The following is a 14,614-nucleotide window of genomic DNA, read 5'->3' on the forward strand; positions in this document are numbered from 1 at the left end:
TAAAGCTCTGGTCAGACCACATTTGGAGTATTGTGTGCAGTTTTGGGCCCCATATCTCAGGAAGGATGTACTGGCCCTGGAGCGTGTTCAGAGGAGGTTCACAAGAATGGTCCCAGAAAAGAAAAGCTTGACATATGAGGGATGTTTGAGGAGTCTGGGTCGATACTTGATGGAGTTTAGAAGGATGAGGGGAGATCTAATGAAACTTACAGAATACTGAATGGCCTGGACAGAGTAGCTGTTGGGGAAAATGTTACCATTGATAGGAAAGACAATACCTGAGTGCACAGCCTTAGAGTAAAGGAAAGAGTTTTTAGAACGGAGGTAAGGAGAAAATTCTTCAGCCAGAGACTGGTGAATATATGGAATTCATTCCCACAGAAGACTGTGGAGGCCAGGTCATTGAGTGGATTTAAGACTGAGATAGATAGGTTCTTGATTGTCAAGGGGATCAAGGGTTATGGGGAAAAAGTGGGAGAATGGAACTGAGAAACTTATTAGCCATGATTGAATGGCAGAGCAGACTCGATGGGCTGAATGGTCTAACTTCTGTTCCTATGATGTTATGGTCATCTAACTAGGGCAGTAGAGAAGACTTAAACGATGAGAGGAAATGTGGTAAAATTAAGAGTAGGGGCAGGTTACAATGCAAGATAGTGACATAAGTAATGATGACCAGACTGTGGCAGCAAGGGGCAGAATATCTTCAACTAAGAACACATAGGATGATAAAACCAGAGTTTGCAAGAATGGTCAAAGGTTGACAATGAAAACTGTATCTGAAAATACGCACCATTCATAACAAAGCCAACAAATTGATTGCTCAAGTAGAGATAGACATGTACAACCTGAAAGACATGATTACAAAGTGTCCAAGGCTGAGACCTAAACATTCAAGGCTATGTGACATTTCAGAAGGCTAGAAAACTAAGAAAAGGTAAAAGGTGGTTCAGTTAATTAAGGCTGACATTAGTACAGTAGTGAGGGATGATATTACTTAGAAGATCAAAATATAAGTTTGGGTAAAAATATAAAATAGCAAAAGTCACTTGTAGGAGTAGTTACAAACCCCTAACAGTAGCTATCTTGAGGGATAAATATTCAGGCCTTGTTCATAGTATCTAAAATAATTATAACTGAATATGGCATGCAAGGATTATCTCATGAGGAAAGATAGAATGGGTCAGGCTTTTACCTATTGATGTTTAAATGAATGAAAGGTGAAACTAAGAGAATGTTTACCATTGTTGAGTTTATAACTGGGGGACACAATTTAAAACTTAAAGGTCTCTTGTTTAATACTATAATAAGAATTTTTTTTCCTCTGAGGGTTAGTAATCTGCAGAATTGTCTTCACCAAAAAGCACAAGATGCTGGGCCATTGAATATATTCACTGCTGAATTAGATTTTTGCTCAGCAAAAGAATCAAGAGTTGTGGGGAATGGACAGAAAAGTGGAGGTGAAGCCACACTCAGATCAGCCATGATGTTATCAAATGAAGCAGCAGCCCCTTAGGGTATAAACACCCTTCCCCGACTCCTAACTCTTGTGTACTTGTGACAATAATAAACAAAGATTCAATCAAATTGAGTTTACCATTTTAGCTGAGGTAGACTTGGGATGTGCATCTTTGCTCATCCCCTGAGAGTTAGAGAAAATGGCAAAAGCAAACCAGCACTGACTATACTTGGCAAGAAATGACTCAGGATGAAATATCAGCAGGGATAGACTGCCTTTAAAAACAGTACAGAAAATATACTATACCAAACAGAAAAACAATTTTAGAGCTCTCGTATGTTCACATATAATTTTTAATAAGTCAAATAGTTTTGACAATTTATAACAATTTATATAATATAATTCATTAAGTAAGATAGGAGATGCATAAGAAGAATACAATAACTGTATAAATCTAGGATAGATGTTAACCAGAAGTTAAGAAAACGAAGCTGCCAAATCATTTGAAAAAAGACTACAGTCAGCAGAAGGCTGGTATTAGTGCACTGCACAGGAAGATGAAGCTCCGTTAACTTAGTAATTAGCTTGCTCCTCAATTAAAGAAGTTGTATATTTTTCTACTCAGGTTGTCCAAGATATATACTGGTACAGGAGAAGCTTAAGTGCTTCCTGTTATTTAGCTATATAAATTGAAAAGATACAATTGTACAAAGACTGGGACCCTGGAAACTGAGCTCCATTAAGTTCAACTGAACTGTTGCATTAATGTTGTTCTAAAACCTACTTTTGTATATTTAAATATTACATTGTTAATAGTATTCATATTTGAAACATAGAAGTGCTAAAATTAAATACTTATGAGTAATATGCCAAACTCTAACATGTTTAGTTCATTATAAATTTGCAGAAATCAAAAGTCAAATATTTCCTCATCAGTGCTATACTTGAGTCCTGTTGATACTTGTTTTGTACAACACTGAATCTTTCTGGTTATAATGGTTTATACAGGACAATTCAAGAACAGAATTGGGCTTTGCAAATAAAAGGTAAAGCTAAAATATATTGTATTATTTTCACATTCAAAATAATTCCTGCTATAAGATTTTTTTTCAGGCTTTAATAGGGAAACATTAAGTCAGGGCTGAAATAAAACCACTTGAACTCACTCATAACATCAACCATTAAAATCAAATTGTAATAAAAGGTTAATACTTTGTCACTGTCAATACAATGTGTTGCAGGGAGACAAGATGTGATTTTGTGCTTCAGTAATTCTCAAGTCAGGATCTTTGTACTTTAACTTGAGCTTTTGGGGAAATGCTAAGTTGGAATAGTTAGCATTATGGGATGGAATGGTAATTGGGTTCAGTGGGAAGCAGTTGGGAAGGCAATTAATTGAGTTTCTCTGTCAATTTTATTCTTCTGTTAGTTGCTAGGTCGAAAGCAGCATTGGCAGAGGATTGGCAGTATGCTATCTAACCTGCTTTTTGGATATTGATTGTTTTACGGTACAAGTGTATATAGAGTCATAGAGATGTACAGCACGGTACAACTCGTTCATGCTGACCAGGTATCCCAACCTAATCTAGTCCCATTTGCCAGCACTTGGTCCATATCCCTCTAAACCCTTCCTATTCATATACCCATCCAGATGCCTTTTAAATGTTGCAATTGTACCAACCTCCACCACTTCCTCTGGCAGCTCATTTCATACATGCACCACCCTCTGCATGAAAAAGTTGCCCCTTAGGTCTCTTTTATATCTTTCCCCTCTCACCCTAAGCCTATGCTATCTAGTTCTGGACTCCCCCACCCCAGAGAAAAGACTTTGTCTATTTATCCTATCCATGCCCTTCATGATTTTATATACCTCTATGAGGTCACCCCTCAGCCTTCAACGCTCCAGGGAAACAGCCCCAGCCTAGTCAACCTCACCCTCTAGCTCAAATCCTGGTAACATCCTTCCATCTTTTCTGAACCCTTTTAAGTTTCACAACATCCTTCCGATAGCAAGGAGACCAACATTCCAAACATGGCCTAACCAACATCCTGTATAGCTGCAACATGACCTCCCAACTCCTCTATTCAATGCTCTGACCAATAAAGGAAGGCATACCAAATGCCTTCTTCACTATCCTATCTACCTGCAACTCTACTTTCAAGGAGCTTTGAAACTGCTCTAGAAGGTCTCTTTGTAGATCAAAACTCCCGAGGACCTTACCATTGTGTATTAGTCCTGCTAAGATTTGCTTTCCCAAAATGCAGCACCTCTCATTTATCTAAATTAAACACAATCTGCCTCTCAGCCCATTGGCCCATCTGATCAAGATCCCATTGTAATGTGAGGTAACCTTCTTCACTGTCCACTACACTTCCAATTTTGGTGTCATCTGCAATCTTACTAACTATACCTCTTATTTCATTTCCAAATCATTTATATAAAATGACAAAAAGTAGTGGACCCAGCACCGATCCTTGTTGCACTCCACTAGTCACAGGCCTCCAGTCTGAAAAACAACCCTCCACTGCCACCCTCTGTCTTCTACCTTAGAGCCAGTTCTGTATCTAAATGGCTAGTTCTCCCTGTATTCCCTGAGATCTAACCTTGAAAGAAAGTAAATGAAAAAATGGAGGCGTGAAATAAATGTCCAGATTTAAAATGTTTTTGCCTAAGAATACTTAAATTTGAGCACTATTTTAACCTTTTAATGTACACATACACTATTTTGTTCATAGTGATTACTGAAGCGATCAGCTCAATCAGAGTGATAATGTTTAATTTTGCTGCTAATTAAATTCATAGAGATGTTAACCTTTTGCTCCAAGATTCCATATCATTCATACTCATTCTAAAATCAGGACAGCTCACCTGGCATGAAGTTATTTCTATTAATGCACTGAATACAAAGTTTTTAAATATGATTTGCAGTGGTATTCCAATGAATCTCCATGAATATATTGAAATGAAGACCAATAGCACTGCACTCCAAATTTCCTGCTTTTACCCTTACAATGGATTACATTAAAGTAAAAAATATGAGGGTGTCATGCTGGCTCAGTGGTTAGCACTGCTACCTCACAGAACCACAGAATTCAATTCCAGCCTTGGGTGATTGTGTGTGTGGAGTTTGCGTGTTCTCCCCATGTCTGTGTGGGTTTATGCTGGGTGCTCTGGTTTCCTCCTCCAGTCCAAAGATGTAGCGGTTAGGTGTATTGGGCTATGCTTAAATTGTCTGTAGTCTCCAGGGATATATAGGCTAGGTGGATTAGCAATGGGAAATGTGGGGGTTATGGGGATAGGGTGTGAGGCTGGATTTGGGTGCGATGCTGTTCAGAGGGGTTATGTGGACTCAATGGGCCAAACAGCCTTTTTCTGCATTGTAGGTATTCTATAAGGTATAGCTCTTACCAGGTGAAACTAGCAGGATTCAAATCTCCTGTGCAGGAAGACACTGCAAAGTTTGAATAGCAAGCATTGCAACTGGGGTCAACTTCACAAGTGTTCTTTCTTTTGTTTTGAGCAATGACAACCTTGGACCTCTTTCTAGCTATCGAGGAGTGACACCACTGGTGAAAATATGACCATTCCTCCACCAAGTGTAAGCTTTTCAGGCACTGGTATTTCTCAGGCCATTATCATAAAGAAAGAAGGACCGAAGACAGCAAATTGGCACAACATTTCAGGAGGATGTATTCCAACATATTACTCCTTCCAACCACCCAAACATTATAGAGAAAATACAAATTCTGTGATGGCAGTGGTGAGGAGATCTTTGCTGAAAGGCTGCACCAAAAAGACAAAAGAGTAGCTTTTTTACCTACTTCATATTAATTAGCAGCACCGTTGTCTGTAACTATAATGGTAACAGCAATATTTAGCGTATGGCTTAGGATTCAGTTCAGCAAGGGACGGCAATCTTTGTGTTTCAGTTGGCATCCATTGGCTGACACTTTTTTTTGCAGAGTTGGGGAATTTACCCTGTATGGCATCGTAATAAGGCAGCAGTGAGATACAGCCATTGTTTTGCTGCTCCTACAGTTAACTTGGTCAGCAGAGAGAGAGATTCCTCTTTATGAATGGCTAAGTTGTGTGTGACAAAGAACGCTAGAAATCAGTGTAATTTTATAGAGGAAGTCATGGTGCATTCATTTTTCAAAATTCAACCACCCCTGAACTCCGAAGGAGAAGCTCACGTCAACAGATTGTCATTTATTCCCTAGCTGCTCCCATTATTGCTCCAAAGGATAATTACCTTAGGAATTACACAGGAACACTATTACAAGATCATGCCTCAGTAAGAATGCTTGGAAACATTAAGTGATGATTCTTGTTGTCGTACAAGTCAGGATAAGCTGTGCAATTATCTCCAGCTCCTGTGCCCATAAACATATGCCTTAATGTGTCTCATATAATGTTGAAATGTAATAGCCTGAATTGGAATATGCAGGAGATAGTGAATGGAGAGCATTAGGATGATCAGCACCATGAGAGGGTTCCTTGTTTGTTGCTGCAAAGACAATCCAGACTCAATTAATCAATAAATGTATTCCCATCACTTTCAAATAAGAAGCAAAACCTTAAATTCATTATTTCAATCAGGCCTAAAAAGCAATTCCTCAATGGAATAATACTTTGCTTTGGAACTAATCCTTCCCGCTCCCACAAACATATTACATACGTATATAATCTATATGAAGACTATTAATTAAGTTGCTCTCCACTAATGAAACTCACTGACAAAACTAGTCAAGGGGAACAAATCAGAACCAAACAATGCTATAACTGTCACAGTCAGCTAACATTTGCCTTTCTGTTTTTCAGTCATTACTGTGCTTGTAAATAAAACAGAGGAAGGTATGAAAATGCAAAAGGAAGAATAAGAAAAGGGAAGATTAAAAACAGAAAGAAAGACGAACAAAATAAATAAATCAGCAGAGACGAAGATGACAGGTATGAAATGGAGAAAGAAGCATGGTGAAAAAATAAGAAATTACATTTTACAAGGACTTCAAGAAAAGTATGGTTTAACTTTACTATTCTACAATTAGAAAAATTAGCAATCAGACTACTGCTCTAAAAGGATGGATTCTGTTTTACTGTAAATAAATTACAGTAATACAAAATCCACAAAAGGTATAGCATTAATAATACGTGAATTATTTTATCAATATTATCAATATTGTCTCTGGTACACTGGAATTCATTTCGTGTGGGTTCCACTTGAACATAACATCTTGACTGCATACTGAATACTAACACCTCGGTACAGTGTTATGGTATTACACAATCAAGCTGTTCCTCTTCTGATTAAATATTAAATCAAGCTGCCCGTATGCTACTGAAAGCATGCAATATAAATGTCTTGTCAATATTTCCCAGAACAAACCTTCATTCCACGGTATCAGGGAATCTGGTACCATAATTTGATTCTTAATAGAACACTTACTGTCCTGTGTTTTGTAAACTGAATAATTCAATTCAGTTGTTAGTAGGCTAACAGAAACACAATATTTTTGTTTAGCATACTGACCATTGCCCGGGTGTTGGGTGGATGGTGAGAACTCTTTGGCAGTGATCCTCGCAAGCTGCGCTTCATCCTGAGCTTTTTGAGCAGCTGTTTCAGCCACCTCCGATTTTGACTTAGCATGAGATGTCCTGGAAGAAACATAAGGAAATGTAGCTCTTTAGAGCTGTGATAACTACTTATGACATTTTGTAAAAAATCACAGCACAATTGTGCCTGATCTATAACATTCTATTATCATGTTGATTGTAAAAACATATTGGAGATAAATTATCCATTTGACTGTCATTACTGTTTTATCTTAAATAAACAGGCAGCTGCATCATTAGCCCTTACTGTAAAATTATGTTTTTAAGCCTCTTAATGGCTTTATTAATTTTCTACATCATATGCTGGATCATAAAATGTTTCTATCCTTTGTTTGCCAAAATACCAATTCTGGGGCTACTAGGAGAAATTACATTGGCATATGAACAAAGCAATTGTCTCTGACAGAAACTTAAGATTTCCCTCAAAGTTGAACTTTTGACGATGCAAATACTTGATTTTTAAGAAATAAAGAATTATATCCTTGAAAAATTCAATCCATCTTTTGACATGAAGATAATCATTTAGGAGCATATTTAAAAAATAATCTTTAATAAAAAATTAATATAATGAAATATTCAGGCTATATAACTATAATGAAATAATTATATCGCTTGAATAACAAAAACCATTCACAAAGTTAACTTATTTGCCAAATTCTGCATACCTTCCAGGAAAACTAAAACCTCAAAACTTTTGTGAAAGAGTGAGAAAAATTAATTTTAAATAATCTATATCCGAAATTTGGCACTTAATTCTGTAACTTGAAGCATTTTACTTTTCTCATATAATAAATGATGTTGATGAAGATCTAGATGAACATTAATGTCACAACATGAACCATATATCGTAGCCACAATATACTTGCACATGAAACAATTTGTTTGCAATGGCCCAAAATAATTCTGATATGATTCAGTGCAGGCCTCTGGAAGCTGAAGTAAATATAAATTCACTGCTTTGTTGGAGCTTTTTCTCCAAGTGAAATTTGGGAGCATCAGAGGTATAGAAATCTGTCCAGTGTTGAGAACAAAATCCAGAAAATCCACATTAAAGCAGAGCTAAATGTTTCAGTTAATGATTGACCAGGATGGCCTCAAATTTAACATAACTAGCAGCTTTTGTTTAATCATGAATCCCCTGTATGTTCAGTGCACTACTTCTTCCAATGCCCAATTTCTTGTTAACTTTTAGATTAAAAATTGATATGTTAATTACAAGGTTGAAGATTGTTTTAATTATCAGAAAAAATTGATATACTTTATTGTTGACAAAGTTTGATTTTGTTTTTCTCACTCAAAATGTTTAATTTTACAAACTGCCAATCAGGAGTAGGTGAGGATGCAGATGCAATGAGGGGGAGCAAAATAAAAAAGACAAACTGAAAATGAAAGAAATCTGAAATAAAAATAGAAGACTGCTTAATGGATTCAGTATACATACTTCATGGTTACAGATGAAGGTCCATGCCTAAAACTTCATGAACTGTCTTTTCTTTAGGAATCCTGAACAATTTGCTGTGTATTTCCAGCACTTAATGTTATAACAGCAAACTTCAAACAAGGAAAGCTTGACAGTGAAATTATAAACACACACCCACAGTTAACACACCAATGTAATGTAGTCAATGAGGAGGGGAAGCAGACATTTATTTGTCTGATGTCAGGGGGCAGGATTTTGTTTTATAAGTCAGAATCCTAAAATCAAGTAATGACAAAAATCAGTCAGCTATGGCTGAGTTAGTTACACTCTCAACATTAAGTCCGAAGGCTGGGAGTTCAGGTTGAATTCTAGAGATTTAAATAAAAACCTCAGACTCCAGTACGGTATTGAGATAATGCTGCACCATTGGAGCTGCTGATTTTAGGATGAGATGCTAAACAGTGGTCCTGTCAGTCTTCTCAGATTGACATGGAAGATCACATGGCACTACTTCAAAAAAGACCAGGGAAGTTATTCCAGAGTCCTGGCTGTGTTTTATACCATGTGATTTTACTATTATCAAATTGTGAATAGTCTAATGGTTCATGTTGTGTGCAAATTAGTTGCTGCAAAAGCCACATCACAACAGCAATTATACTTCAAAAGTACTTTATTGACTGTAAAACACTTTGGCTGTCCTGAGGTTGTAAAAGGTGCAGTATAAATGCAAGCATTTCCTTTTCTCAGTCACTATAAATTTCAGTGTGATTTATGGGCAGGGTGTGATGCCAATCACCAAGCTTGTTGCTGAACCCAGATGGGTTCAGGTCCCATCTGGTCCAGTGGTGTGTAATAACATCTCTGAAAAGATTGATTAGAATAATAGGTTAAATCTTTTTTTTAAATTATAAAAACATTTTTTATGTGAAATAGGTTTTTACTTTGATCAAACTCCACCTGCTTGCCAACTCAGAACAATGCTTTTGATGTTTAAATGATTGTCTCCTTGCTGTTAGACTGCCTACCTGACATCATCACAGAACTTCCTTCAGCTGAACATTGTGTAGTCTAACACCACTGCCACCAAACCCTGTCATAAACTGTACACCTTTGTTCCCCATTCCATCCACCTCCCTAACTACTTGTTCAGGTTGCACCAGGTTTTACAGAGCCTGAGGATCCTATTCGATGCACAGCTGAGCTTCATGCCTACACTATTCTTGCTTACACCTCTGCAACACAGCCAAATTCCTCCACCGAAACATTTATTCTCTTTTTCGTTGATTATTCCATTTCCTTTTTTGTTCAGTCTTTTATCCTCCAATCACCATAAACTCTATTCATATTCAGATACCGATAAGTTTTCATCCACAAAGTTGCACTCAATCGTTAGACATGGTCTGCACTAACAGTTTTGTTCACTAAGCTAATGAATTACATGTAACTTTTTTGATTTAATAAAATGCTGTTCATTGTTTTCAAAGCCTACCAAGACCCTGTCCCTATCCATTTCTGCATCCTTCCTTTACATCACCCCTCACACACTTTGGTTTCCTGACTCTTGCATTATATGTATGTCTCAGTGTCTTTTGTTGGGAGGAGAGTTTGCATCTGATTCCATCTCACTTGAACTCTCTTTGCAAATCTCTCCATCTCTAAAAATCTACACAAACCAATGCTCCATTTGCAAACTTTCCCTCCATGTTCTGTTCCTTCATTTACGTGGATACTTGGTGATGTTTTGTACTTTAATAGCCATAAAAAATGCAAGTTGCAGTTGAACATCTCAAGTGAAATGAGTTGAAATAAAATCTTCCCATTTGTATTGGACCATTAATGTTATTAAATTATTGGCACATTTTATGTTTGCACTTCATCTCAAAGACTATATGGGTAAAGATCTGTCTTTAAAATGAAGTAGTGACAGGAATCCAAATAAATTGCTTTTTTTGGAGAGCGCATGTTGTTTGAACTTTCAAATGGGTTTTAAACATTTCACAACATAATTAATCGCTCAGAGGCTACTGAAAGAATGCTCTTCCTTTATTTGAAGTCATTACAGGAGACAATGACGTCACTGCGAGGTAGCTTTTTATTTAATGACTAACTAATGAAATTGCTAATAAATGCCAGCTTATTCCCCAATGTTCTGATTTCACTATAAATCATTAATGTGTGCTTCGTAATGGAGAAGGAGCTGAGTAAGACAAAACCATAAAGCCAGCAGAATAGATTTGTGGCAGCTCTGTTGAATATTGCATCTGTTTTACTCTGCTGGAGCCAATACGTCTTGCTGTAACATAACTTACAATAATTTTGTAAATAACACTTTACAACAGGAAAATGGCCTTAATTTGAAAAAAGTTCTCATCCACACAATATAGATGGTTTTTTTAGTTTTCTGTCGTTTATTGATTAATACATATAGAACTAAAATATTTTTAAATCAGCTAAGGAACCATTGGAAGAATTCATTATAAAATATATACTGTATTATATATAGCAACAAACATTAATCAAAAATCATGAATAAATTGAAAACAAACATAGATGATTCCAGTTTTCTTTAATCATGCATTCTGAAGAGTTTTCAAAAGAGTTAAGATGTCCTAACTGAAAGTGGAAACTGTCCCTGCAGGGACAAGCAGTCGTAATTAAATAGATATTGCTAGGACTGCCATCCAAAATGGGGACACAGTCCACCTCCCAGAGTTAGTGACCTAATCACAGAAGCAACAGCTCAGCAACCTCTGCAACACCAGCAACTGAGGAAGCTGCTTAGGCTTGAGGAAGAAACAGCTCACACATCAATATCCAGGCATTATCACAGAGAAGGTAAGTACAGCACTGGACTATATAGGCAGACCCCAGAAATCAAGGCATATACCAACCAGCAGCAGCTGGAAGCTGTTGTAGTGGCCATTGTCACCAGGGACATCCCACTGTGGACCATGGAAAGGCCATAAAAGGAAAGCTCTTCCAAGAACCTGTTGGGAGGCTGCCGTGGTTGTCCCCATATGGAACCAAACCTCCGAAACAGGTAAAATACTAGTTTGGCTGTTGGAAAGCTAACGCTAGTTTAGGCATTTAACTATCATCTTTTGCCAGCCAAACCACCTGAGACTCCCCAACAATTTCTATGACAAAACAATTGTAGCCTTTAATGCAACAGAAGCATTAAGTTAAACTGAAGCCGCAGGATATTTTCTTGCCCATATTGTTGGAGAGAAACTATAAGGTCATTCACCATATTTTCATTAAATTGGAATGTGTATTGCCAACACCAAGATGGGTGGCAAAGATGGCTACTGCTTGTACATGCTCAGGTGCCACTGGTGATAACACTGTGATAGCACTGGCTTCACCAGGATACCTTCATGTATGCAATGATGACATCACCCTGACATGTCAATTCCGTCTGTAATGGTGCTTTCACTATCTCAAAATCCCATGGAACAGCAAGCAACAAACACATGAATGCGATGGAATAAACCTGATATGCTACTGAGCTGAACTTATTTTGATGTTGTAGATTTCGTATTGCAATTTTGTTTTAATGATCATTGCAGCAGGAGGCAAAATGTCCCTTGATTTCAGTGATACTCAGGTGTTTTTATATTGGCAGTGTTGTTATATTGGCCATTCTTTTTCCATTACTTTGTGGTGATATAACACTGCAAAGTTGTGTTTCTGTACAATCGCAGTTGCTGTACCACCTAGAGGTAGTGCTGACAAATAAACACAGCCTTAATAAATTGTGAAATATATTGAGAGGGGATCTCCATCCACTTACCACAGATTTTTGCAGAAAAGCAGAGCTTTAAGCAAATCATATTTAAAATCTACTATTCACTGATTGGTTTATACTGATACAGCTTGATTTGTCTAAACAGGCAGGAGCCTTATTAGAACATTGAAATTTGTGTTCCCCATTCCAGGAGCCCAGTGCAATTTTGGTGCTTATGTCTCCCATGGAACTAATCATCATATGACCAAACTAGTAATCTTTAAAGAGACTCTGCAAGACCCAAAATAAACTTGATGTGGAGGTGCCGGTGTTGGACTGGGGTGGATAAACTTAAAAATCACACAACACCAGGCTATAGTACAACAGGTTTATTTGAAAGTATAAGCTTTTGGAGCACTCTCCTTCAGGTAGCTACTGGGGCAGGATCATAGGACACAGAATTTTTAGTAAAAGATCAAAGTGTCATACAACTCATGCGATGTATTGAACAAACCTAGATTGCTGTTAAGTCTTTAATCACTTAGAATGAGGATGCAGGTTTCGATTGATTAGTATGTAAATTCCAGAACATCTTTCAAGTCACAGTCCCAAGATAACTTAAAGTTTTATCAGTATAAACAAAGTGACCTCTCAGCTCAGACAATGCATTAAAGGTGTGAGATTAGGGTCAGTCTGTATCCCAACCTTGAGTCAGACTGGTTCTATTTCCAAAGTAGGAATTCATAAAATGTCACATGGACTGACTGCCGACAGATTGTGTGCTTTTTGAACAAAATAGGATGTATCTGCAAATACAAATCTGCAAATGCAAATTCTCCCCATAGGCTTTTGTATGTTTATATGGGAGAGAGGGAGACAATGTGTGCGTGTGTGTGTGTGTGTTTGATAGAGTGTGCGCGCGAGTGTGACAGAGTGTATGTCTGTGTGACTGTGTGTGTGTGGGTGGGTGTACGTGTGCTTGTGTGTGAATGTGTGAGAGAGTGGATAGTGTAGTGAGGTCATCTGCAGAGTGGCATGAACCCAAGATCCCGTTGGGGCCATCCTCATCAGTACCGACCTTGGCTATCAGCCTCACTCTGTCATTTATCCTTGTTGGGCCACAGAGAACATGCCAATCATTCAGTTCCACTGATGTCACTGATGACGCCCCCATCTCCAACACCAACCATCCCCAACCCACTTAAGTATTCAAGCCACTGAATTTTAAGGCATAATTAATTTTCCTAATCATTTGATTCTGAAGCAATTATGGTTCAGCATATTTACTGGAAAGTTAACATTGAAAATGGAAAATAGCAAGAATTTTAAAGATATTGAAAAGAATCAATAGCACTTTTAATCAATATTGTACTTCAAATTGTAGTAGCTACTGCAACTAGTGTGTCAAATGGTGGTTTTTGGATAGCATAACAATTCAAGCATGATTACAAGTCAAAGATTTTACCCCACTCGTATGAAGCTAATCTTATTAACAGTGCTGCTCAATGAAGTGAGGAAAGTACTCTCCATTCTTGTCTAAATAGATTTCAAAAAATGCCTTACTCCCTTCCTGTTGTTTTCTACTGCCCTTCGCACAGTACAACAGGGAACTAGCTGACCCCAAGGGATTTGGGAAAAAAGCTGAAATTTTTACTCAGAAATCTAGAGGATTTTGTTGTATTGAAATGACTATGGACATCTCTGTTAAATACTTATAGATCAGAACAAAGTTCAGAATTTAGAGAAAGGATTCTAAGTTCGTGGATTCTCCTTTATTGTGACCATTCAGAAAACAGCTCACTAATATGAAAAGTTGCCTAAATTTTGGAAATGATTTTGTGAATAAAGAAGCATCAAATTTTTAAAAAGAAATTCTATGGCTTTAATAATGTCATCATATTTCAGATCTACTTCACTGAGGCAATTAAATTTAAAATTTAAAATTTGCTCAAAAATGTCCAGGAACATTTTTAGTGACCATTGACAGAACAGATAAAATATCTCATGTATGTTTTTAGTTATCCACCTCTCAAATAACAGACCATCATGACTCATCCACACCAATAGAACTCATGAGTGGAATACCAATTTTATAACTCACAGTTATTGATAAGATAAAGTGTATATCTCCACACACTAAGAAACATATGGGCATGGGCGGCATGGTGTCTCAGTGGTTAGCATTGCTCCCTCACAGCTCCAGACACCTGGGTTCAATAGCAACCTCAGGTGACTGTCTGTGTGGAGTTTACACATTCTCCCTGTGTCTGCATGGGTTTCCTCCAGGTGGTCCTGTTTCCTCCCACAATCCAGAAAAAGTTTGAGAAGGTTTGTAGCTCAGGTTGAGGTTTTTCATCTCGGAAATGACTGCTAGACTACTCAGACCCCTTGGCA

General features: G+C 37.4%; 1 protein-coding gene across 2 annotated transcripts in view; it reads right to left on the reverse strand.

Annotated features, from left to right (window-relative positions):
* Positions 1-14,614, reverse strand: part of jph3b (junctophilin 3b) — a 171,169-nt gene that overhangs the window by 35,834 nt on the left and 120,721 nt on the right. For both annotated transcript variants that reach the window (XM_043706816.2, XM_043706815.2), the window contains exon 3: positions 6,991-7,115. In XM_043706816.2, coding sequence (XP_043562751.1) covers positions 6,991-7,115 — 125 coding nt within the window. The remainder of the gene's footprint in view (positions 1-6,990; positions 7,116-14,614) is intronic.

The sequence above is a fragment of the Chiloscyllium plagiosum genome, unplaced genomic scaffold (assembly GCF_037043375.1).
Source record: "Chiloscyllium plagiosum isolate Xiang-an unplaced genomic scaffold, Cpla_swu_hap1 HiC_scaffold_17, whole genome shotgun sequence".
NCBI classification, from domain to species: domain Eukaryota; kingdom Metazoa; phylum Chordata; class Chondrichthyes; order Orectolobiformes; family Hemiscylliidae; genus Chiloscyllium; species Chiloscyllium plagiosum.